This window comes from Ipomoea nil, unplaced genomic scaffold (genome assembly GCF_001879475.1).
Source record: "Ipomoea nil cultivar Tokyo-kokei standard unplaced genomic scaffold, Asagao_1.1 scaffold3054, whole genome shotgun sequence".
Lineage (NCBI taxonomy): Eukaryota > Viridiplantae > Streptophyta > Magnoliopsida > Solanales > Convolvulaceae > Ipomoea > Ipomoea nil.
In genome coordinates, this window is record NW_017619482.1 from 981,217 (window position 1) to 1,008,214 (window position 26,998).

The window sequence follows — 26,998 nt, forward strand, 5'->3', positions numbered from 1 at the left end:
TTTGAATGTAAAGAATCTTTGCATTTGGAGAAATAAAGACAATATATATAACTAATAAAATTATTATTTTTCTTATTTAATTTATTGATAATGAATAATTTTTTATTTTTTTGAGTAAAGGCATTGTAGACACCTAATTTTAAATTAAAGAAATGCATATGTATTATTTTTGGTTGTATCTACTAATTTATTTAATTTAATAAGAGTAATAGAATACAACAATGAAGTGATGTATTGAGAGTTTGTTAATGGCAATTGTAGGCTTGAACCTTAGACCTCTCACATAAAGGACCAACCGAATACCAGTGAACTACAAACCACTTGGTAGGTCACACAAGTTTAACAATAGCATTTGAAACAGTATATCATGAGTTGGTTTGTAGAGTGATATCATAATTCCAATGTCGTGATCAAACATTATTGCTTAAACTCGAGTTCCCTACATTTAAATATACCATTTACATATATGCTTTGTTACCCTAAAAATCCCCCCTCCCCCCACCACACTAACAACAATTTTGTTCGATAAAAAAAATAATAGTACAATATTTGTATCAAAATAATTTGAACCATTCATTTCATCAAATAATTGGACGAACATTTTTTAGTTCTCATTATAGGGCTAACTTTATTGGCTCTTATTAGTGTGTTGTGTGTGTGTGTGTGTGTGTGTGTGTAGGAAAGGGATCAGGTGCGAGATTCGCTTCCCATGCGGTTGGACGCACATTAAGTATTAAACTGACGCACTTTAAGTACACAACACACGCACATTGAGCACACAAACAAAACACCTTAAGAACACAAACCCACGCACCTTAAGCACAAAACTCACGCACTTTAAGCACAAACCTCACGCACTTTAAGCACAAAACCCATGCACCTTAAGCACAAAACCCCCCACGCACCTTAAGTTTCAACAACTACTCACATTAAGCACAAACTCACGCACCTTAAGCACAAGACTCACGCACCTTAAGCACAAGACTCACGCACCTTAAACACAAAACACATATACCTTAAGTTTTAACAACTACTCACATTAAGTACATACCCATGCACCTTAAGCATAAAACTCATGCACTTACTGACCGCACAACCGCACGGAAAACATTCACCCGCACTAGAACTTAATTATATATATATATATATATATATATATATATATATATATATATATATATATATATATATATATATATATATATATATATATATATATATATATATAGAATAAAGTTCAAATGCGGCGGGGTCTTCCCGTGCGGCGGAATTCCAGAATACACCAACGGTGTTAACAATATGCACCAACAGTGTAATAAAAACACACCACAATGAAATGCAATAAAACATCACAAAATACATAACAGACTAAAAAAAAATATACCATATAACTCACCACCCCCAATGGTGTATTTCCGAACAGTGTATGGTGTTTTTACTCACACCTAATGGTGTGTGTTTGGTGATGCGGGGCTCTGTTTACTTTGTTTTGTGTGGTGTATTTTCCTAACGTTGATGGTGCATATTTGTTGAACTGTTGGTGTTGCCGCACAGTAAGAAATCGCCGCACCGTAAGACACTGCCGCACCTGAACTCGCCTATATATATATATATATATATATATATCTTCCATACAAATGACTATGGATAACAATTCATTTCTATAACTGAGTTGTTAGAGAACAAGCACATTTACCTAATGTATGAAAATACTAAACAATGATAAATAAAATCTTCAAAATGATAGGACCGCATCCGTACATCTAGACATTAGCTATTAATTTGAACAATTATTTGCACAAATTCAAGCAATGATAACATCAAAATATATAAACGATTCAAATCATATCTTTAAGTGCACTATATAATATTTGATGTTCTAATTTAAATAATTATTTATCGATTCATATATTCTTAATATATTACAACATATTCATTCCGTGCATCGCACGGGTGCAAATACTAGTCAAGAACTAAAAATAAAATTAACTCTTTTTCATATAATCTCGACTTTTTTTTTTCCTCCTCCGTATCTTAATTGTAATTAAAAAAAAAAAAAAAATCCAACGACCACGTTTGACTTTCCGAGAACAAACGTCCGCAACTCGCAACTTTCTCTCCCTTTTTCCTTTTTCTTCAATTTATTGATCTGGGTTCAATTCCACGTCTTCTTTTCAGGATTCATTAACAAAAAACCATAAAGGTCAGGAATTTCTAATTCCCTTTCGTATTTTCTTTTTCCCAATTTTGGAGTTGTATTCTTAAAATGTCCGTTCAATGTGTTGATTGTTGTTTTCTGTCTTTTTTGATTAGATGCTTCATAATTTTGATAAAGATTCAATCTTTTGGTTACTATTAAGGTTTTTAGTTGTTGTCGCACAACTTTGTTGAACAGAAGTCAAATTAATTCTTCTCTAATTTGTGTATTTCTGAGCTTATTTTGTTGTAATTTTGTTAGGTGTGGACATGGAGTAATCAAATGAATTTTGATGAATGATTTCTATCATTACTAAAATCATTTGAATTGCATAAATTTGGTTTTTAACTGCTAATATCTGGTCATGTACAAAGCACAAACATTGATAAGTATATACATTCAGCTCAAGCAGACAGCTCTGCTGGATTGCTTCATCCAAGAATAGACTTCAGCTTGCAATTTTTCATTAGTGTGTCATTTTAGTTTGATATACCATGATTTGATTATCTTGTCTACAATATGGACATACCTTCAAATATTTTATGGAGTGAAACAAAAAAATTCTGTAGCAAGTATTGCTGGCCGAGTCGAGGAGATATTTTATTAATTGATGAAACTAAGATCAGATTATATTCTAGTTATGCACTTTATTTCACTTCTTGCCTGTTGAACTGTATTTGAAAATCACAAAGTTTGAATTGCTAGCTTAGCCCTTAGCTTCTCCCCAATATGATATGTTTGTAGCACTGTTTTAAACTTCCTCTTCTATAAGGGGTATGAATTGATAATTTTCCATATCCTTGAAAGGATAAATAGAATGCTCTCCCTTTGAATGGCATAGACTTTTGGTAGATAATTGATCTATTCTATGTTTCGCTTGTTTAACTATGCAGGTTTTTTTATTTTTTATTTTTTGGGGTTCTGCTTGAAGGTCAAGCAGACAAAAGTTGTCTTCAACTTTCTGTGTTAAGAGAAACAAATGGTATGTATCTCCAAAACTCTCAATCTCTTTTGCATTATGCATCAAAGTACCTTATGCAATGTCTGAAGTCTTTGCTACTGATCTGTATTTAGTAGTTTGCCCCTTCTCCCTGCTGAGTTTAGTAGTTTGGTACTCTATACAATACGATTACTCAAATGTTTACATGGTTTTCCACATTTTCTAGTTTAACCTTTCTCCTTTTTTTTTTTTTTTTTTTTTTTTTTTTTTTTTTTTTTTTTTTTCTATTTTGTTACCATGACTTCCAGTATTCGGTAGCCCCATTGGCCTCTAACTAATTCATAGTTGGCTGCTGTCAGTCCCTTTTTTTTTTGGGGGGGGGGGGGGGGGGGGGTGAGGGAGCTCTCCTGATGCCTATAACTCATTTACTCCATTCACAAGGCTTGGACCAAGACCTTTCTTAGAGAGAATCAAGCTCCTTCCACTAGGACCATATATCGTTGGTCTTCTCCTTGCATGCGCCTGCACTTCTATTGAAATGAAATAGTGACATGACAAAGTACTATGTTAATGTTCAGATCTGTGTACTTGTAAAATTGTGGTTAATCCCATTATCATTTAGTGTGTTACTGCATCTTGCCTCTCTCAAGTTACTAACAGCGCTATTCTTTTGACTTTGTGGCCCGAGGCTTCATGAGTCAGGCTTATTATCTATACAGTATGGCAGTATGTGGAGGGCTACTCTTTCCATTTTTATTCGTAAAACAGAATATTTATCATTGTTAGTTTTCATTTATTAGTTCTACTATTACAGGGTTGTATATTTCAATCCTCGCAGGATCAATCAATCATTATATGCATTGTAGCCACTTCTTTTGTGGCTCCAACCCTTTCACTTGTTATTGAAAAAACTGCTGCCATGGATATAAATTAACAACACATTATTGTAGTAAAATGTGATAATCTTCCTTTGTGATCTTTGCTGATTACTAAAATGTGAATGCATGGTTCACTGGTGCCTTGGTAGTTATTTAACCCATCAAATTGTTTACGTTGTTATTGGTGTTCCCATTAATACATTCTTTTTAATTGAATTATATGTTAATGGTAGGTATAGCTCCATATCCTTCCTTGAAGGGGGAAAATGACAGCTTCTCATGGATTTTGCAAGGGGGGTGATAATCATGATATGCAAGCTCTAACTCATGATGACAGATCAATTTGATTGTCACATATTCTACTTTTTCTTCTTAAAATAAGATTGCATAAAAAAGTCTGAATATTCTAGTCATACCTCTATGAATTTGCATAATGATGTCGGGGTTCATACAAGAAGCTCTAACTTGGCAAACAGGTAATCTTTATGGGTGAGATTTTGTTTACGTGAGTGCCATGTCTAGGTTTTCTTAATGTCTTTTGGCTGCAGGCAAAACTTAGATATGAGTTCTATTCCAAATAATTTGAATGGACATAATGATTTCAACAACTCCGAGGACCAGGAGACCATGGTACTTGTTTTACATTTGGAGCTATATATATGTTGTGTAAATGAAGGGATTGTCGTACTAATATTAACTTTGTTTAGGAACTAATTTCACGTGCCAATGAACAACAGAAAGAAATTCTTTTTCTCCGTGAACAAATTGCTCTTGCCAGTGTTAGGGTATGAACTTCTCCTTAAAGCCTCTGCTCCAGTGCTCTTGGGCACAATGACATTATGATTTTTTATCTGACTTTTCTTGCCTGGATCTCATTACATTTGCTCCATGTGGTCAGGAATCTCAGCTTTTAAACGATAAATATACACTTGAGAAGAAATTTTCTGAACTACGAATGGTTTGTCCTTTTCCTGATGGATTCTACTGGTGCTTACTTTTGGGTCTATAAACCTATCTGTATTAAAATTTTGTGGTTTTCTGATATCTAATCTGAAGGTAGTGTTTTATTGATAGGCCTTAGATGAGAAACAAAGTGAGGCTATAGCTTCTGCGTCAAATGAACTGGCCCGCAGAAAAGGTGATCTTGAAGAAAATCTGAGATTGGTAAATGAGCTAAAGGTAAAGTATAGACCATTACTTCTAGAGGTTACTTGCTTAAGTATTTGACTACAGTCTTCTATAACTTCTGATCTGATGAACTGTAGTGTTCTAAGTGTAGGATATCAATTAGTCTATAGCTTCTCTTGCACAGCTTGCTTTCTCATGCAACTATCCAAGTTACTGAAATGATTGCTGCACATTCTTGAAAGCAAAGGGCCTCTATAAAAGGATTAGGTTATTCACTTAAGAAATACAAATGGAGGCATTTCAAATCTCAAATAGTTTTAAGTTGGTCATTCTAGAAATGGGATTGCTAAGTCAGATCTACAGGAATACAAGAAAGGATTATACTAAGAAATGAATACATTCAAAATAAGTTACAAGTGGGACTAATTAGAGGTAACTGAGCCACTGAGGGAGAATTGAATAACAGAATAAATTAAGATGGTTTGAGCATGTTTAGCATAGGCCAGTGGAAGCCATGGTTAGGATTACCATTTTAGTAGTAGAGTCTAGGCGTGAGTGCGTGTGAATTGTTTATATACTCAATGTAAAATTGTCAAGTTATTGTTAATCCTTTATTTTTGGTATGCTTGCATAACTTAGGAGTCTTCTTTACCAGTTTCAATTTCTGAATTTTAATTGTGTTGATGATTTCTTTATGGAAATCTTAATTTGTTAAACTGTTTGTCATTTTTCTCTCTTCCTCATCCTCTCTGCCCTTGCTCTTGGATTCCATTTCAAATAGCTTATGTTTCAGGAAGTAGAGGATGAAAGATATATTTTCATGTCATCTATGCTTGGATTACTGGCAGAATATGGCATTTTTCCTCGTGTTGCTAATGCCTCTACTCTGACCCTCAACGTAAAGGTATTAACTGAACAGTACATGGAAAAAGTGTGGTTTTATTCTCTTGCTTAGCTTGATATATGTACACTATCTAATATGCATAGCCATTCATGAATGAATAATCTCTGTATTTTGGTTAGTCATTGGAATCAAGTGGTGGTTTGTTCTTCAGATCTCTTCACACACTAACATATGGTGCTTTAGAAGTTGCTGGGGAAAATATGCCAAAGTCTTCTGCATCTATCCAATGATACCATTTATGCTGTTTAAAGCACAAGAAAAAAGAATGTATGAAAAGATGGAAAAAGATTTTAAATTGTTATCTTGAAAGTTGAAACAAAAGAATGTAATTTATTATTGGATTCTAAAACTTAGTATAGTTAGGGATGCATTGTGCTCAATCTTTTCTCTCCTTTCCTTAATGTTAGCCTTATGGCATTGAGGTAGAGCATAAGACTGTTCTCCCTATCCATGTATTCCAATTCCTTACCCTAACTCATGTTTGAAACTTTGCAGCATTTACATAATCAACTGGAGATGAAGATCAGAACTACTCATGTGAGATTTCTGTTCCATAATCTTGTCAATTCTATTAGTTATGAACTTTGGTTTTAGGGAAAAGAGGAAAGCCAACCTTTAGTTTTGGAACCTGCTTTTGTATCTTTTGCAACTATGAGTTATTTCTCTGGATACATGCCAATCTATGATCAGCATAATGAATGATTCGTTTTGATTAACAAAATGTCAAGTACACCTTTCATTCTATATGGTTGAACCAGAGAATAAATCAGTTTATGACTGAAGACTCATAGGAGTACCCCATCTAATTGATCTGCTTATTATTTTTGAGGATTATCCATGTAAGGTACAAATTCAATTTATTTCCTATAGCTGATCCAGGAGAGCAAATGCAAAGTCTTTACTCTCTCTCTCTCACACTGTCACACACACACACACAATCATCATCATCTGTTTAGCTGATAGGTATTCATTTGCTTATCCATTGATTGAAAATATATTAGCATGTTTTGTGTTTTACAGTCATCTAATTTATGCCATTCAATCTCAGAAGCTTTTGGAATATTTTTTTATTTTACTCTTACAAGGCATCATCATCATCTGTTTAGCTGATAGGTATTCATTTGCTTATACATTGATTGAAAATATATTAGCATGTTTTGTGTTTTACAGTCATCTAGTTTATGCCATTCAATCTCAGAAGCTTTTGAAATATTTTTTATTTTACTCTTACAAGCTAGTTTATTTTCTATGAGTTCAACTTCTAGATTTAAATGCTGGTTTACATGAACTGAGTTATCTTTTTACAGGCCAAGATTGCAACTTTGAACTCTATGGCAGCAAATGGATCACTCAATGTGGATTCTCTTGGTTCTACCCCCAGGAATAATCAATTTCCAGGCAGCTCTATGGTATTGTTGATGAGGGTGGTCATTCTATACTGCTTGTTTTAAACTAAAAGATTATTTTTTGACTTGTGTTCTTTCGGATGCAGGATATACATGGATATCCTCATTACAGTAAACAGTATATTGATGGACAACATTCAGATGTGCAAGGAAATATAAATGAACAAATGAGAGGCTTATTGCTGAATCCCAACTCGTCTCCGTTACCGGATAATGGAACCCAGCTGAATCTCTCATCTAATGTGGATAGGTAAGGATGAAATATCATATGCTTTCAAACATTTCTATAAATCTGCAAGATTTTCAATCAAAATGTTTTGAGTTTTATTTCAATCAAAGAAAACTGTAGTATTGCTGTTTAACTGTGGCCTCTTGTCTCTGTGCCCTTTTTGTAACACTGATAATACAAGTGCCTTAAGATTTTGGAAAAAGTGTCAAATAGGCCATTGAATTTATTGAGTTTATGCAATTAAGCCACTGAATTACAAACATATGCAATTACAACATCAAACAACCAAAAAGTGTGCAATTTTCCTTTTTCACTGGTAAACTTATTTGGCATTCCGCATGGCATTTGAAATGGCTTAACTGGAAAATTATCACAAAAGATATTTAAAGAAAACAAAAAATGCAAAAAGAATTGCTGGCCAGAGGCAGCAGCCATTCCTCCTCATCCTCTTCATCGCACAAAGGAGAAGAGGCAGCTGCTGGCTGCCTCCCCCCTTCATCTTCATCGCACAAAGGGGAAGGTTGCCTTTTCCCCTTTGTGTGACGAAGTGGCTGCCTCCCCATTTCTCTTTGTTGCATGAAGGGGAAGGTTGCCTCTTCCCCTTTGTGCAGTGAATGGCTGCCTCCTCTTTCATGCAAAGGAGGGGCTTCCACCTCTCTAGATCTAGACGAGGAGGGAACCATGGCTGCTGCCTCATTTTTGTTTTCAAAATTTTCAGCTTGAAGGACAATCAAAATTCACATAAGTGGGCAATTATGTAATTTTTACTTGGAATCGGATGGTAACCTTCAAAAAATGTAAATTTCACAATTTTGCATCAATTTAAAATTTTTTAATGGTTTATGATTGATCAAGAGTTCAAGTTGAAAATTACTTAAAAATAAATAAAAGGGGTGAAATAGTAAACTAATGTAGGATGTTTAAAAGAATTTAAATAGATAAAATATCGGTACCATATTTATAGGAGTTTTATTAATGGTAAGAATGCAAACAATAACATCTCTAATCACTAATCGTAATTACACGGTGTGTGCATGTTAACCTTTTGTGATTGCACACTCAGGTGTTGCAATTCAGGAATGCTATGTTTGTAGTCTTGACTACACACACGTGTATTAATTGGTGTATGCAGTTGTTAGCATGGTGTATGATGTTGGTAATAAGCCAATAATTTCAGTAGGTAGCTCCAACCATTATTGTCAACGGCTTCAGTAAAAGGTGGAACAAATGTAATGCAGTGTGTGTAACAACAGATTGAAACGCACAGTGTTTTGTACATACTTGCACACGTTGTATGTGTACATGCACACGGCGTTGTATACACTTAACAATCTCATATTTGAGTCGGAGTTGTTCTAAATTTGAGACGCACATGGGGTCTCACATGCGTGTACACGCTGTATCATCCTACGCACACTCAAGTCCAGTCTCATGCACACGGCGTACGTTTAAACCATCGCACACAGTAGTCCACACCATTACACATAGATGTTATTGTTTGCATGCCTACCATTAATAAAACTCCTATAAATATGGTATTGATATTTTATCTATTTAAATTCTTTTAAACATCCTACATTAGTTTACTATTTCACCCCTTTTATTCATTTAAGTAAATTTTTAACTTGGACTCTTGATTAATCATAGCCATTAAATTTTTTTAAATTGATGCCCATGATTTGATCTCACAATCTCACCTAAAAAGGTGATCTCATATGATCCTAAATCTATATATATGGAAAAATAAGGAAAAATAATGAAAGAAAAGGGTGGGGTCAATTTTTTGTTTGTGCAATTAGGTTATTTAACTAAATAAGGGAAGGTATACTTGTTGAACTAAATAATGTTATGAAATTGAACCTCACAAACTTACGGTTTAAATAACTGCTGTTGAAGATGGTAAACTAAAGCTATACTTGTTTCCTGTCATGAGTTCATGTATCATTAATACTTGAATGATATCACTCATTAGAGCACGAACTTGTTTCCTGGTTTAGTTTGTACTTTGCAACGAACAATTACATATCTACATTTTACTGATAGATAACTATTGCAGGGATATTCCGAACCACTCTACCAACTTGTTTAATGGAAATGTGTTAGGTGGGAGTTATGGGGAGATGCCCAATGAACCACCCTATCCATTTCCTGGGGCCAATGAGAAATCTGATTCTATGAGTACAGAAGGTGATTCAATTTGATATTTATAAAAGTTATAATAAATAAACTGTTAATTTGAACTTAGTATTGTGTGTGTGTGTGTGTTTTTTTTTGGTAGCAGGAAGGGGCCCTGGTATAGAAGGCTTTCAAATCATTGGAGATGCAAAGCCAGGTGGTAGACTCCTAGGCTGTGGATATCCTGTTCAAGGAACTTCTCTTTGTATGTTCCAGGTAAACAAGTTTTAGGTCATCTCAGTAGGGAATGAGAAGGTTGGCTTTGTGATCAAAAGTTCAGCCATTGGCTGTTTGGTTTTGTGATCAAAAGTTCATCCGTTGATAGTTATCTCTTGGGTTCAAACCCATAAAAGATGACCTTTCCAGTAAAACGATACAAGTACAAGATCATTAACTGGTAGACAGAAACAAGGAAAAAAAAGATCTAACTGACCATGGATTTGCCTGTTACCCAAGGACTGAAATCTTTGAATTAAAATTATGGATATTAAATGCAAGTGCAAATCCACTGAACAATATTGTTGTTTATGGAGCTGGATCTGACCTTAGGTCTAGATAAGCAAAATATAACTTATATAGCATATATTTGATGTTAATGGGTTTCCTTTTCCCAATGTCATCTGGCTGCATTTCAGTGGGTCCGGCATAATCCCGACGGTACTAGGCATTACATTGAAGGTAAGTTCATTGTCATAGGTTTCACATAGTTATGCAACAAACTGTGCAAATTTTAGATTTTGCCTCCATTGATTATGCTTACTTTGATATTGATCAGGGGCCACAAATCCTGAATATGTTGTGACAGCTGATGATGTTGATAAACTCATAGCTGTTGAGTGCATCCCCATGGATGACCAAGGACGTCAGGTAACACCTGCACTATATTTTTTAAAATATTTTTTCTCCTTATTTCTCTGCTATAATTCGTTTATCACCAATTTTATAATGCAAACTTGAACACTAAAATCTGCAATTTTCAGAAATTTTTAGCTTTGCACATTTAGTACTAACATTTTGCACATTTACTATTAACATTTTGCACATTTAGTATTACAAGATTGCACTTGCAAAAATGCGAAAGTACATTGCACTTAGGGTTTCGATTTTAGAGTTTATGACTGCGTTTTTGTTTTATTTGGTTTAGTGATTCACTTTTTACTGCTAGCATCTAGCATTTACGGTTTAGATTTTAAATTTAGCTTTTTCATTGATTTTACAAAATTTACTAGGTTTGCGTATTTAGTTGTTAAAGATTGCATATTTAAGTGCTCAAGTTTGAATAGTGAAGTTGATGATAATTACGAAAATGCTACCACGTTTTTTTTTTTATTTTATTTTTATTTTTTTTAAATTTGATCAAAACCATCAAATTTTTACATATGTAAGGCTGAGATTTGTTCTTAGTTTTCTCATGGGATCTAAAGCCTATATATATATATATATATATATATATATATATATATATATATATATATGGGGGGGGGGGGGGGGATTCCTATGAGGTCACCTATTTAGGTGAGATTGTGAGATCAAATCATGACCATCAATCTAATAAATTTTAATGGTTATGATTGTTTAAGAATCCCAGTTTTAATTGACTTAAAATCAGGGAAAGGGGGTGAAATAGTAAAATAATGTTGAATCTTTAAATGGATTTAATTAGATTAAATATCGTGTCCTTATTTATAGGAGATTTTTTAATGGAATGAATGTAAATAATATCATCTGTAATCATAGCTAGTTACCATTAACCAATAACACACTAACAAATGCATACACCCTGCAGTCAATACTACAACCCTAGCAAACCTACCCTAACATAACAGGCGTGTGCAAACACAAGAAGCACCGCATGCACCAACCGTCAACCCTCACCCCACCCAACGCGAAAAACCATAGAAGAAGCACCTGAATAAGCGTTTTTCTTGTTGTCGTCGCAAAAGAGTGTGTGAATGGGAAAGGGAAAAAAATGGTGTGAGTTCTCCTGGATGGCGGCAACGTGTGTGAAAGGGAAAGGGGAAAAGGGAAAAAAAAAGATGAAGTGTGTTCTTGTTGTATGCGTCGGTGTGTGCAAAGAGGAAACGAGATCAGATCAATGTCTCAATAAGTACCTATTTGGTTTTCATATGATAATAACTATGTTATTTATTAATGCGAAGGTGATCTATTTTTTAAATAATTTTAATATTTGTATTTTATAATATCGATCTATATATAGATGTCTTTTTCTTTTCAAATTTTTGGAATTAGGCATGCCACAAAATTAGGTATGCTAGGTAAATAAGGAATAAACACAAGAATATATATATATATATATATATATATATATATATATATATATATATATAGAGTTAGGTTCAAATTAGGTTGGTGCGCCCAGGTGCGGTTGTGCGGTTAAATCTGAGCCATTGATCTTGCTTAAATCAACGTCCAGGATTACCATTTTTTTTTTATTTTTTATTTTTATTTTATTTTTTTTTTTAAAAGCGGTGGCAATTTGGTAATTTTTGCATATAGGTCAAATTTAAGGTGTGTGGCTTTCCTTCTTAAGGTGCTTGGTTTGTGTGCTTAAAGTGCGTGAGTTTTGTGCTTAAAGTGCATGAGTTTTGTGCTTAAGGTGCATGGGTTGTGTGCTTAATATAAGTAGTTGTTGAAACTTAAGGTGCGTGGTATTCCTTTTAAGGTGCGTGGTTTTTGTGCTTAAGGTGTGTGAGTTTTGTGCTTAAGGTGCATGAGTTTTGTGCTTAAGGTGCATGAGTTTTGTGCTTAATGTGAGTAGTTGTTGAAACTTAAGGTGCGTGGTTTTCCTTCTTAAGGTGCGTGATTTGTATGCTTAAGGTCAATTGTGTGAAACTTAAGGTGAGTCATTTTAAAACCTTAGGTGCGTGGTTTGTGTTCTTAAGGTGCTTTGTTGTGTGCTTAAGGTTCGTGGTTTGTGTACTTAAGGTGAGTGGTTTGTGTTCTTAAGGTGCTTTGTTTGTGTGCTTAAGGTGCGTGGTTTGTGTTCTTAAGGTGCTTTGTTTGTGTGCTTAAGGTGCGTGGTTTGTGTTCTTAAGGTGCTTTGTTTGTGTACTTAAGGTGCGTGGTTTGTGTACTTAAGGTGCGTCAACCGCACGTCCCCCGCAAGCCTATACCCGCACATGAACCCTTCCATATATATATATATATATATATATATATATATATATATATATATATATTGGGGTCAAAAAGACCAGCACTCCCTTAAATACCTAGACTACCAATTCTGATGTTCCAGATTAAGATTTACTAGGAGCCCGTTTGGAATCTACTTACTAACCCCCATTCTTGATTCCATACTTTCTAGCCCAGATTTGGAATGTAAACTTTGGAGATATCATTAATGTATAGCAACTTAGCTTGATTCCATACTTTGAAGCATGTCCTGAGTGCTCTGAAGAGTGGCACTAATTCTGGAGAGGAAGATTGCCATAGAGTACACAGCTGGTCATCCAGTCTTCTCCATATTGCCTTTTCATTCTTCGGTACATCATTGACTCCTTTTCGTAAATGGCCAAGAACTACTTGGCCCATAAACCACATCTCAATGGCACCAGAACGTAACAAGATTGATAATTTTTTTATTCACATAAATTTTCAAAGGTAAGATCCAGGTTTCCTGATAGATTAAGCACAAAAATAGTGGTTGGAGCAAATATGCACTGCTCTGGTAGTTGTAGCAATAGTATTTATTGGAGTTACTATCCCGAATCTCGTCAAAGGACATAATCACTAGAAAAATATTCTGACTTCACCAAAATAGGTCGCAGAGAGCCAAAAAGATGATCGGAAAAGGATCACTGGAGACAGGCTGAGATGCTGGTGTATGAGGTCAGAGTTGTGGTGGGGTGGTGGTGCATGGGAGTAAAATTGATGAATGATGACAAGACCAAGTAGGCTTCCTTCACCGGACATTCCTGAGATGATTGGAAACTCCAATTTGAGTGAAACAATGGTCAAAAGAAAGTAATTTGAATTTTAGTGCACTGAGTACTGTTCATGCGAGGAAATTTAAGAAAATCAGGCCATAGATCATGACTCTAATACCATGTTGAAAAAGAGGGAAAAAAGAAGAAAAGATCTTTTACTTTCTATAGCCAAAATCTAATGAGAACAAGGGCTTTATATACACAGAGGAATGACCTTTATGCTACTTAGTGTGCACAAGCTATCCAACTCTTAGAGTTCTTAAACATCTCATATAGTCGCTCGACATATAATTCTCCCTTGAGTTAATTCACTTTTGGTCCTATGACTAGTGTTGTGTTGTTAATTTCAGTCCACAAGTTTCAAAACTGTCAATTTAGTATCGTAACTATTTAATTTTTCTCAATTTCAGTCCATCCGGCCAAATTGCCAGCGAAAAGTGGCCGGAAAATTTTAATGGATAAAATCTTGAGGGCAATTTATTTAGTCATTTGCTCCTCTTTTCTTCTTCTCCGTTTCTTCTCTTCATGATCTTCGCTGGAAAATTTTTTCTCAGAGAATCCATAGCCCATAATACCTAGAAAGTGCTCAACGGCGGCAGCCATGATCATCGTTAAGAATTCTTGCATATCAAGCAAGATGACAAGTTTTTCTCCAGGCTATTATCCAAGGAGAAAGCATCGTTGTCTTCCATAAAAAGGTGAGTCGTCTTTCAGATTCTTCTACTATGGCGATTCCTCGAAAGGCTCGATCCCGAACCGGTGAGATTCGCAGCCGGGAACCCCGAAACACCCCCTCCCCGCCGCGTCTCTCCTGCCGCTAACTCCTCCGCCGTCGTACTAGTCCTCCGCCGAGCTGAAGTTCGGCAGCCGCCGCTCCTCCTCGAGACTGCCATCTTTCTTCTCCAAGCATTCTTCCAAGAAAACCAGTTTCAATAATGTTTCTTCCTCCATTTCTTCGGCGTCGTTCTCGTTGCCGTCTTCCGCCCCCACGTCGGCGCTCACCGACCGGAGACACCGCTTGCAGTCGGATTTCCAGTTGAGGTTTGAGGACTTAACATGAAGCTTCTCCAACTTCAACCCTGTGCTTTGGCGGCCTTGGTAATGGCGACGCAACGGCTGCAAGTGAGAGTGGCTCCAAGAGCTTCCATGTTTGCCAGTCATCTGGAATGAATCCATCTTGTTCTGATCTGCTAACTGAAATATAATCAAATATTTTTGTTTTCTGGCGGAGATCATGAAGAGAAGAAACGGAGAAGAAGAAAAGAAGAGCAAATGACTAAATTGCCCTCAAGATTTTATCCATTAAAATTTTCCGGCCACTTTTCGCCGGCAATTTGGCCGGATGGACTAAAATTGAGAAAAATTGAATGGTTACGGTACTAAATTGACAGTTTCGAAACTTGTGGACTGAAATTAACAACACCCCAATAGTCATAGGACCAAAAGTGAAATTAATTCATTCTCCAGTAGTATAGTATCTATCAACCGACCGTATGTCTATATAAATAGTTCTTAATCTATAGTCATTCTAAATTGGTCAGTGTTGAATTGAACCGTTGGTAGTTCTTATTTATGTGGCCATTTTCTCAATGGAAGCTTCTTGTGTTTCAAATTGATGTTTTTGTCTTTAGTTTTTTTCTGTAGTTCATAGGGTGCAATCTTTTAACTGTTTTTCGTGCTCAACTTGTTATCTTCGTGATATGATACTTGATATTTGCTATTTTCAGGGAGAGCTTGTGAGACTTTTTGCTAATGGTCAACACAAAATAACTTGCGGTATGTCAAGTTTATCATTCAATTAAATAAAAAAATTGTATCCACTAATTCTTTTTGAGTGACTCTTATCCTCTTCTTATGTTCTACAAATGATCCTTGATTGCTGATGAATACTTTGTATGTGCAGATGCAGATATGCAATTGGAGATTGATACCCATATTTCTAATGGTCAAGCAATGTTTACTGTTTTAATGCTGGTAGGATTCTTTTTATTTAAATGTTTATTTGCCAATTCAAGTGCCTTCTTTTTACATTTCTGTTATTGATTGTCTCTGTCCTATCACTAGGTTTTTATGTTAATTTGAAGGGCCCTGGTGCTATTCAAAGCTGTCAAAGGAGAACTCCATATGTTTTTCATATATCTCAGACTAAGAAATATATACATATTTATACAAGAAATTATATACTAACTTAGGTAAGGATCGGAACCTAATCCCTAAAAATATACACATTAATCCCTAATATCATGCTAAATATATTCCTATCACTTATAATGTCTAACCCTCCCCCTCATGTTGGAGCATAGATATTGATCATGCCCAACTTGTTACATAAGTAATCTACTCGAGGTCCATTCATGGCTTTTGTAAAAAGATCTCCTAATTGTTCTCTTTCTTCACAAACTCTGTAGAGATTAAGCCTTGTTGTATTTTTTTACGAATGAAATGACAATCAGCTTCAATGTGCTTGATTCGTTCATGGAAGATAGGATTGGCTCCAATATGGAGAGTCGCCTGATTGTCACACCATAGCTTTGTAGGAATAGGAGCCTTGAGTCCTATTTCATTCAGAATGTGATATATCCACAAGATTTCACATGTTGCTTATGCCATTGCTCTATACTCTGACTCTGCACTCGACCAGATTCAACATTCTACTTCTTGCTTTTCCACGAGATCAAGTTCCCACCAAAGAAGACACAAAATCCGGTTGTAGATCTCCGATTCTCCTTAGACCTTGCATAGTCTGCATCTGCAAAGCACTCAATCTTCATATGTCCATGGTTTTGATATACAATTCCACACCCTAGAGCCCCTTTCAAGTAGTTCAAGATTTGTTCAACAGCTCTCCAATGGTCAACAGTTGGAGATGCCATAAACTGACTTACAATACTGACTGAGTAAGCGATATCAGGACGGGTTACAGTCAGGTAGTTTATCTTACCAACCAATCTTCTATATCTTTCTGGATCATCAAATGGCTCCCCCTATGATGTTAACTATGAATTAGGGATCATTGGAGTATTGCACGGCTTAGCTCCCAGTTTTCCTGTTTCTGTCCATAGATCAAGTACATATTTTCTTTGGGAGAGAAATATACCTTTCTTACTTCGTATTACCTCGACACCTAGAAAATACTTTAAGGTACCAAGATCTTTAGTTTGAAATTGACTATGAAGAAAGGTCTTAAGAGATACAATACCAGCAGTGTCACTTCCAGTGATGACAATATCATCCACATAGACCACCAATACCATGTCAAAATGTCAAATGGAGAATTCCATATGTTTTTCATACATCTCAGACTAAGGAATATACATATTTATACAAAAAACTATATACTAACTAAGGTAAGGATCGGGACCTAATCCCTAAGAATATACACATTAATCCCTAATATCATGCTAAATCTATTCCTACCATTTATAATGTCTAACAAAAACAAAGATGTGCACTAGATGCTTGGTACCTAATAGCTTGATAAGAAACTTCACTCATAATATTCCAATGAACTTGAGTTACATTCAATATGAGAATAGTTTTTATTCATATGAAGTAAACTTTTAATTTGGTCTTTACTTTGTAGAAGGATGTAATTAATTCAATTTTGGTGTTTGTAAAGAGATTGGTTTATACAATGGGTTAATCTGAATAGTGCCTTCAGGTCTCTGTTCTGAAATTTGTATTTACATTGCCTTTATAATGATGTAATATTGGGCCTTTATAGTATTATAGAAAATTCTAGTAACTAATGTCCCGTTCTCAAGGCCTTTGCCAGTAAACTAATGGCACAACTATTGTTGAATAGAGGAACTCTAAGCATAGTGGGCCAGATTCGTCTACACCTTTATGTGTGTGTGTGTGTGTGTGTGTGTGTGTGTGTGTATATATATATATATATATATATATATATATATATATATATATATATATATATATATATATATATATATATATATAAAAGGAAACCTAGACTATTCATTAGAAAAAATCATTATAGAGAGAAGATTGAAGCTTTGGAACTTTTGTCGTGTGCCAAAACTTGTTACTTGAGTTTTCGAGTCACTGACAGTGGAGGAGGGTGATTGATGGGGAGTATTTGGAGTTGCCGGTTTCCATTAAAAGGAGAAGTTGTTACTGAATCTCTCGCTTGTAGCTAAGCTTTTGCATTTTTAAGTCTTTAATTGTTACCAATCATTGGTGTTTGTATCAATTGGATATCAAAAATGTTTTTCTTCATGGTGATTTGACAGTGTATGTAGCAACCACCTTGGTTTGTTACTCAAGGGGGAGTGTGGAAAGTCTTTATGTTACGGAATCTTTATATGGCTTGAAATAACCCTGTGCTTGGTTTAGACAGTAGTGGTGCAGAATTTGGCTTGAAAAAGAAATGCCCATGATCATGCCAAACACTGCACTTGTTTCTTTGCACACAATAATAAAGAATACTTTTCTTTGTTAAAACTGGTAATACCAAAGAATCAATCAATATGTGAGTAAAACTATTGAGAAAAGCATCCTCATGGCAACAAAATGGAAGTAGAGTTAGTGATGACTGAAAGTTTTCATATTATTTGGTCTCTAGCTTTGTTCTTTGTTGCTAATCACTTAAGAAAAGTAAATGGCCTAGCATCGCGATGATGAATTCTTTTATTGATTTTTAACAGGTTGATTCTTCTGAGAATTGGGAACCAGCAACTCTCTTTTTGAGACAATCAAGCTTCCAGGTCAAGGTTCATAGATCGCAAGCTGTTGTACTTGCAGAGAAGTTTTCAAAAGATTTGTCAGTAAGTGCTTTTCGTTTGCTGAAAACTAGCCCGTCTTATAGACAGGCCTCTTAAAATGGTTAGGCTCTCCCTAAAGATCAGTAATCTCATAAAAATTGTGATGCCATCTTAGAAAAAGGGTCTGCACTACTGCACTACTGCACTACTGCACTAGATTGTTTAATCATCTTGATCTTCAAATTAAATAAAGAACAAAACTCTTGCTGAAATGTACAAATATCAAACAGGAAAACTTTTTTATGTCATTCTCCAATGTTATTGCAGGTGAAAATCCCCAGTGGACTCTCATCTCAGTTTGTTATATCATGTCCTGATGGGTCTTCACACCCATTTAGCACAACAAACAATGATGTTAGGTAATATCCTTTTGCACTGCTTCACCCATGGATTTTTAAATATGGTGAATCTGAACATCTATTATTACCCGAACAGAAGGGAATCAAAACTTGATGGTGCTTATAATTTACTGAAGCAGAAAATTTCTTTCTTCGTTCATTATAACCTAAACTTATGCTCTGTATTTTGCTGTAGAATGCGTGACGCACTTGTATTGACAATGAGAATCTTCCAAAGCAAGGTACTTTTTCTTGCTTGTTTATTGAACTCAACATTGCATCATTTTCCCACTCTTATTTTGGGATGCTATAAGCAGAGTCTTATGTGTTATCAGTGGCCTTGAAAGACTTGTTCAGTTTTTGTTTCGTTTTATGTTTATTTGATGAGTTATTTTAAGTAGTTGTACCTATTTTCATCCAGGCATCGGACGAAAAGAGGAAGGCAAAAGCGTAATCCTGTTGTTCTCCATATAGTTTACATTATTTACAGTCATTTTTCATTCTTTTTAGGAATCAGGACAATAGTTATACGCAGTTTTGGTCAATAAGTTAGTTTCTACTTGTTTGTTGTAGTTATTGATGTACCCAATTTTGGACCTGTACCATATAATTGTATTTGTCCCTAATTTTCTCATTTTTTTTAAAAAATTTATTGTAGCCTTAAAGAGCACTCAAATTAATATGTAATATCATAGTCGGTTGTGAGAAATCATCACTAATGGAAGAAATATTGCTCCTTTAGTTTGAATGATATGCAAATGAGAACACTTTGTTCAACACTTGTGAGAGATAGATGTTTCTTATGTTGGACAGTTTATTCTACTTGTGGTTCTTTGAATTGATTATTGCAACATTTTTTGCATTTGGTTTTCGACTATGATTTGTTTCACTGACAGACTTTATCTTTAATTTTAAAAAGTGGTCTGCTTTTATTTTGAATTAAAATGTCTTCAAATGCAGCAGGATGAAGTCCCAAAAAAAAAATAAATAAATAAAAAAATACAGCTATAGTTGAGATACCAGAAGTAGAATAAACTGTGTTGGACTTGGATGTATACATTCATTGACAGTCAGTTGCAATTTAACAGACTGCACCAGTATTATTAGACCTTCACTTGATCCACAACACTCTATAGATTATTCTATTCATTCTTCTCAAATTTTGTTACTTTGTCTCATTTTATCTGTTTTACTTACTATTCATGGGTCAAATAACTCTTTCTTCTTTATTTATCTTTTTCAGTATTTTTTTACTTATTTTTAAATTTGATTGTTTGTGTTTAATAGTACTTTTAGTGTAGTTTCTAAATATATAAATTTTGCATACTAATAATAAACTTAATATTATGAAAAATTTGATTAAAAATGATGAGGTTTGAAATCTGAATCAATTATCACAATTGAACCGTATAAGACAATATAGGAAACAATAGAGAGTCTTACAACTATACAACTACTAAGACTCCTAACACCCCCTTCTCAAGCACAAGGTTGAGGAGCTATATTGAGCTTGCCACGAAGAAAAAAAAAAACGTGAACCCGACAAAGGCTTTGTAAAAATATCTGCCAGCTGATCATTTGTCGAGATAAAATGAACCTACAGCTCCTTCCTAGCCACCTTATCACGGACAAAGTGGTAGTCAATCTCAACGTGCTTCGTCCAGGCATGAAATACCGGATTAGCACACAGGTAGATAGCACCCAAGTTGTCACAGCCTAGGCGGGGTACCAGGCGCTAACCCGAGCTCAGTGAGCAATGAAGCCAGCCAGGTGACCTCAGCAGACACATCCGCTAACGCCTTGTACTCAGCCTCGGTCGAAGAACGAGCCACGGTGCGCTGCTTCCGTACACCCACGAAACCAAGTTCTGACCCAAGAAAATCGTGTAGCTACTAGTGGTTTTCCGATCAACCGGATCACCATCTCAATCTGAGTCAGAGAAAGCATGAATGTCAACAGAAACAGACTTATAATTCGTAGGCCAAGATGCAAAGCCCCTTTAACATAGCGAAGCACACGCTTGAGCATACTAGCTCCAGTGCCCAGTGGTCGGTGCATGCATGCGCTAACATAACCTATTCACTGCAAACGACAAATCAGGCCTAGTCACTATGAGATACTGCAAAGCCTCAGCTAGACTCTGGTACTGCGTGGGATCGGCATACGGAACCGATTCACCATCATCCACACGAGTCAAAGGAACAGGCGTGAACAACCAAAGCCGAAACGAGCAAGTCACGGGACCGATGCCTCAACGACATTGCATGGGTCTGAACCAAAGGCCGCTTCACACGACGTCCTCTAGCCGACTTGGTCTGAACCATGGCAACCGAGTCAGAGATCGTACGAGAGCTGGACGGCTCCGAAGCCGCGGTAGGCTTAACAACAGGAGGCAATGCAACCAGTGGTTTAGCAGGCGGCACAACAACCGTAGGCGATGCATCTAGCCGAGAAACGCAGCCAACGCCCCATGGCACAGCCGACTCCGAACAAGACCCCTGTGAAGACAAAGCAGAAGCAAAAGGGTAAACGGTTTCATCAAACCGCACATGGCGACAGATAAAACTTTGTTGGTAAAACTTGATCACTAGATCTCACTAAAAATCCAATATCTTGATTAGTAAAATCTGATCCCTACATTAGTAAAATTTGATCTCTCAATCATGCTAAAAATTCGATCCCTAGATCAGTAAAATTCAAATGACCCCTTATAGTCCAAAATATTGCACTTATAGTTTTACTCTTTTTCCCTTAACTATGTTTTTTCCCACTGGAGTTTTCTTAGTCTAAAGTTTTTAACAAGACAACCAACGTAAATCGTGCTCCTATGCTCAACTTAGATTCGAGGAGCTCATCACGGTCTATGTAATCGGATTTTTCAGCCCGAACCCTTCCTCATTAGCTCGATGTCAGAATACGATCTGGGGGAACTACTTGATAGAGATTATTCCGATCCCCGATATACCTCCCTATACATTCTGTACATCTGTTCTGTATTTGGATTAGGGTCGTGTCGTTTAAAAAATATTTTAGGGTGAATAGGGTTAGACCTCCACGTGGTCATTCCACACACAAAAGATGTTCCTTTTTCTTCTTCTTAACAACACTCAATAACAAAGGCTCTTAAAGCCAATTTCTCTCATCTTCTAACATATATGAAAGTTTGGAAGTTATGATGAGTGGCTTTCCTTAAGCTTACCAGACTAATCGCCTGAAAGTTGGATAAGAAAGCCAAAAGTAGTTTATCCTATCAGCTTCCCATTTCCAATATTCTTCATCACTCTTTCTGCACCAATCATTATATTCTGCTGCTGCCGCCATATTCTTTATTGTGAATCTTCCATCTTTTTGTTTTGGAGGTTTTGACTTTTGACTACCACTTTAAACTAAATATACCTCATGTAATTATCATAAGATTCAATTTACTTCTCTTATCATAAAATGTTAACATTTCTATAATTTCTCAACATAGAAATTGTTTTAAATTGTTAAAAGGGATTCAACTTTTTTAACCTAAATTTTAATATTTATTATTATTATTATTATTATTATTAATTATTATTATTATTATTATTATTATTATTATTATTATTATTATTATTATTATTATTATTATTATTATTATTATTATTATTATTATTATTATTATTATTATTATTATAACCCTAACAGCTAACATAGTTTGAGGGTATTGTATTATAGGAAACTAAATTCACAGTACTTTGAACAGTTTCAGAATAATTTGATGAACAGTTAAGGGAAACATACATTTTATTCAAATTAAAAGATAGGATAAAATTTTATTAAAACTAATAGAAAAAAGTGTTAAATTGACTTCTTAAGGCTAATGAATAGTGCAATTGAATTTCTTAACTGACACATATTAGTCTAGTTTGTACCATATCATCAATAATATATTTAATAGGTAATATTAAGGTCTAATTGCACTATTTTACTAATTTATGGGATATTATTAGAATTTTTTTCTGTTAAAAGATTCAATTACACTACTCATTGAATTTATGAGACTAATTTGATATATATTTTTTAAATTAATACTTGTATAACAAAATTATATTTTTCTTATAAATAATTAAATTGCAAATAATTTGAATCCGAGCAACGGAGGAATATATTGGCCATCTGAATTCTTGAAAGGTGGCATCTAAATTCTTGGAAGGTGCAACAAACTGGGGTTGAAAATGAATATATACCAATTAAATAAAGACTTGGAGTGAGGCTGTAAGTTACTCTTTTTTTTTTTTTTTTTTTTTTTTTTTTTTTTTTTTTTTTTTTTTTTTTTTTTTTTTTTGGCAATATAATATGATCTCCTAATCAGGATGGATCTGAGTTCCCTTATACTATACTTATAATGTCACTTTCTTGAGTGGGGCAGACCAGTGTATAAAATAAGTTTTTTTTTTCTTTTTTTTAATAAAAAATAAAAAATTGTTTAATGCTCTACGCCCATCTAACTTCATCAAACAATTTTGGACAATACCTAAGAAGGATGATTAGTCATTTTCACAAAAAAAGCTATACTTCAACTAACCTCAATTTCTTTGGTCAACAAACCATCCTCTTCTATTAAAAATAAAATAAAATAAAATAAAAGAAGAAAGATTATAGAACATGGAGAAAGAAACTAAGAGGGTATCTGGTACGATGAAAGTGGAAAATGCTTGTTTTGTAAAATTTTTGCTCTGGAAAATATTTTTTTTCATAAGAAATTGCTTTCTCTTATTTTAGTGGAATATATTACTTTCTTAAAAGAGAGATTCTAACTTTCCACTCATATGATAAAGTTTCAAAAGTTTTATTACAAGAACTCCCTCTACACCTAACGAAAAGCATAATAAAATTTTATATTATGTTGTATTAATAATATTATATTAATTATATATATACATATTCATATGCATTGTAGAAAAAAAAAAAAAAAACTTACTGTTTGATCATTGCAGGCATCATCTTTTTTAGTTTGTCTCAAAATGTTGTCATCTTTTCAAAATTGAACAACACCATTATTTTACTTTTTTCAATTTATTCTTATGAGTTTTGCATTCTTTATTGCTTTTACTTCCAAAAGTGAAAATGTGGGAGGCATAATTGAAAAACACATAGTTCCTGTTTGGTAAAATAGTTAGCTTATCAGTCAATTTTGGCTTATTTGACTATTATTAATTATTTGACTTGGTTAAAACATCAATATAAGTGTTTGATTAATTAACTTTTTGTAACACGAAAATGCTAAAATTCAAAAAGCTACTCAAAGTAACTTTTTCAATTAGTTTTTTGAGAAAAGAAATTATACCAAACAGTTATCAGCTAACAACTAATTGCCTAATTTACCAAACACCTTTCTACAATCAGTTAATGTTATAAGCTAGTTATACTCTCTAATTAAATCACTTACAACTAACAACTATGACCAGATACTATTACATAATAAGGGGTTCGATCTTGTGACATTCTCTCAAGGGAAGCCATAAAGGTGTCATATGACAGAAGGTGTTTGACTTAGATAATAATAAATAAGTAATATAACATGTGAATAAAGGTAATACTAAAAGGTAAGAAGAATATGGACACCTCAACTTCCATACCCTCTAGCTCCTCTAAGTCCTCTGCATCACTTTGCTTCCCTTCCCCTCTAAGCGCCCTAGCTTTGTGTACACTTAACTAACGCCACCAACCCCAGCCCAACCCCACCACCCACTTCTCTCCCTTCATCTCCAACAACCTAACCTTTTGTCCTACAACAAAAGAAAAACACTTTGTTGGAGGGAGGAAAGCTAAGGGAGAAAGAATACAATTAATAAGCTAGGATGGGTTCTGCTGGGAACCAAAATCCATGGGCACCATATGATAGCTATAAAGATTGTTCACTGGGGATTTGCAGCGTGTACTGTCCCCAATGGTGCTTCTACGTCCTCCCTCCACCACCCCCCGATGACGAAGACGATTCTGCTCCCACTTTCTCCCCTCTCATCATAGCCATCATTGGCATTCTGGCAAGCGCTTTCCTCCTCGTCACATATTACACTGTCATCACAAAATACTGCAGAAGAAGAGATAGTTCGGGGGCGGATTTGGAAGCCAACAGCGACCAAACGCCTCAGGATCAGTGGCAGGTCTTGGCCGCCCCTTCTGGTTTAGACGAAACCGTGATCAAGTCCATCACGGTTTGCAAGTACAGGAAAGGTGAAGGGCTCGTGGAAGGCACAGAATGTTCTGTGTGTCTCTCTGATTTTCAAGATGATGAGAGCCTGAGATTGTTGCCTAAATGCAGCCATGCCTTTCATCTCCCTTGCATCGACACATGGCTTAAATCCCACTCCAATTGTCCCCTTTGTCGAGCCAATGTAGCTAATCCTCCTCATCAATTCTCAGGAGACTCCTCCGAGCAGAATAACTCAGCTTTAACCCCACCACCCCCCAGTGCCGCAGAACAATCAGACTTGGTTTTGGTGGTTGTTGATGATCACCGCGAAGAGGGTAGTAGCGGCTGCAATGGGGAGAGTTCTGAGAGAGGTAGTAGTGAGAAATATGGAGATGATGAAGAAGAAAAAGGAGAGGGTGTTAAGGTGCAGTTGAGAAGATCATTATCTTTTGGTGGTGAGCAGAGGCAGCTAATTTTGAGGGGTTCCGATGAGAAGAATGCTGCTTTTGGGAGATCCATTTCTACAGGAAGATTAATGTTTTCAAGGTATGACGACAATGGCAAAAACCTCTTCTGAAATCTGAACTGTACATCACAGCTCATTGGAAAACTTTTTTTTTTTTCTTTTCTCTTTCCATTGTAAATTCTGAACATATACCAACACATGAAATTGATGATGAATTCTAATGTCTGGGTAATTGGGTCCTTTATCTTGACTTAATACCAAAATTTCTCTAATTTTTTACTCTTAGCTTTGATATGCACAAATAATAAATGTCAATCAATGCAAAATTTAATATTAAGTTTACAAGTATCAAGAGTTTATCTTGTGACAAAAGGTAAAAAATGGCTGGAATTGTCCACCCTAGGCCGCCCCGACAAGATTGTGGAGGGGTTAATGAGGTTAAACTTTTGTTCAGTACACAATGAGTCCCCTCATTACTAGAACTGCCCATGCAGGCAAATATCAATAGTTTATTCGTATTAAGGACAAACAGACGGATGATAAATTGGAAAATACATTTCATCTCAACTAAAAATAAAAATGGTAATTATAATGTATATTTATATTTTATATATTATATGCTTAACATTTACAATACTTTTTTTAGACTTGAGTGAAAAGACCTCAAACCTTTATGCATATAATTATATTAAAAATTGATGTCATTTTATCTCTAGTGTTGCAATTCACTCTTTTCAATCATGTGGGATCTACCCACAAATTATATTTTTATTGCAAAATATATGCATTAAATATAAATTTAACAAGCGGACAATTATTAATCCAAGGATAATAAAAAGCAAAATTGACTCATAAGGTAAACAATTATATTAAGGCAAGAAGGTTTCATCCTATGCTTCACCAAAAGTTCAAATACTATGAGTCTAGACATTGAGGCAACAACGAAATAAATCAAATAAATTATTGAAGAATTCAAGAACATATATAGAAAACTAGTCTTTATTCTCTAAAGAAATCTTGCGTCTAATATTTTCCTAGGTGTAAAGATGTCTTCCAAAGAGTGGTTGAAATCCTCAAAAGTGTCTTGGATCTCCTCATTGAAGTCAAGAGTTCAAAAGTGCCCCAAAAAGATTAAAATGTCGCTTAAATAGATCGAACTTTGTGATCATCGACATGCCCTCGACACGATTGTGTCAAAGGGCGTGCTAGTATCTTTTCATTTTCAACTTCCAAACATGTTAAGAGACAACGCCCCGCACGTGCGACTCAACCCTCACATGATCATGTCCCTAGTCATGATCATTTTTGCCATGATCTTTTCTATGTTTTAGTCTGAATCTCTTAAAAGTTTGAGTATGAAAGTTAAAGGGGATCGTCTTATCTTTCCATAGATACTTGAATCACTTTAATGTGAATTCGTATGAGAAATATATGGTCAAGATA

At 35.0% G+C, this 26,998-nt stretch overlaps 2 protein-coding genes across 3 annotated transcripts; both read left to right on the top strand.

The window, feature by feature from the left end:
* The first annotated feature begins 2,097 nt into the window (after window positions 1-2,097).
* Window positions 2,098-19,707, top strand: LOC109163999. 2 transcript variants are annotated; one of them, XR_002051371.1, is made up of 22 exons: window positions 2,098-2,203; window positions 3,091-3,179; window positions 4,249-4,491; window positions 4,564-4,645; window positions 4,723-4,800; window positions 4,914-4,973; window positions 5,090-5,194; window positions 5,937-6,047; window positions 6,543-6,584; window positions 7,355-7,456; window positions 7,540-7,703; window positions 9,739-9,869; window positions 9,964-10,073; window positions 10,493-10,535; window positions 10,633-10,724; window positions 15,535-15,583; window positions 15,711-15,781; window positions 18,472-18,591; window positions 18,856-18,947; window positions 19,123-19,168; window positions 19,348-19,620; window positions 19,669-19,707. XR_002051371.1 is itself a non-coding variant. In XM_019312739.1 (21 exons), the coding sequence occupies exons 3-21, from the start codon at window positions 4,436-4,438 to the stop codon at window positions 19,378-19,380; spliced, it is 1,587 nt and encodes a 528-aa protein (XP_019168284.1). In that variant the 5' UTR covers window positions 2,098-2,203; window positions 3,091-3,179; window positions 4,249-4,435; the 3' UTR covers window positions 19,381-19,674. The 2 variants fall into 2 exon arrangements, 1 of the variants encoding a protein (XP_019168284.1); XM_019312739.1 differs by having other exon boundaries at window positions 19,348-19,674.
* Window positions 19,708-24,518: 4,811 nt separating this feature from the next.
* LOC109163955 (RING-H2 finger protein ATL52-like) lies at window positions 24,519-25,840 on the top strand. Its single transcript, XM_019312687.1, has one exon. The coding sequence runs from the start codon at window positions 24,755-24,757 to the stop codon at window positions 25,664-25,666; it is 912 nt and encodes a 303-aa protein (XP_019168232.1). The 5' UTR covers window positions 24,519-24,754; the 3' UTR covers window positions 25,667-25,840.
* The last annotated feature ends 1,158 nt before the right edge of the window (window positions 25,841-26,998 follow it).

What these genes read in the sequence shown, in the direction of transcription:
- LOC109163999 (XM_019312739.1), top strand. Translation starts at nt 4,436, where the DNA reads ATGAATTTGCATAATGATGTCGGGGTTCATACAAGAAGCTCTAACTTG. An exon ending in CCGAGGACCAGGAGACCATG is followed by an intron (nt 4,646 to 4,722) that starts GTACTTGTTTTA and finishes AACTTTGTTTAG; the next exon opens with GAACTAATTTCACGTGCCAA. An exon ending in TCAACACAAAATAACTTGCG is followed by an intron (nt 15,584 to 15,710) that starts GTATGTCAAGTT and finishes TTGTATGTGCAG; the next exon opens with ATGCAGATATGCAATTGGAG.
- LOC109163955 (XM_019312687.1), top strand. Translation starts at nt 24,755, where the DNA reads ATGGGTTCTGCTGGGAACCAAAATCCATGGGCACCATATGATAGCTAT.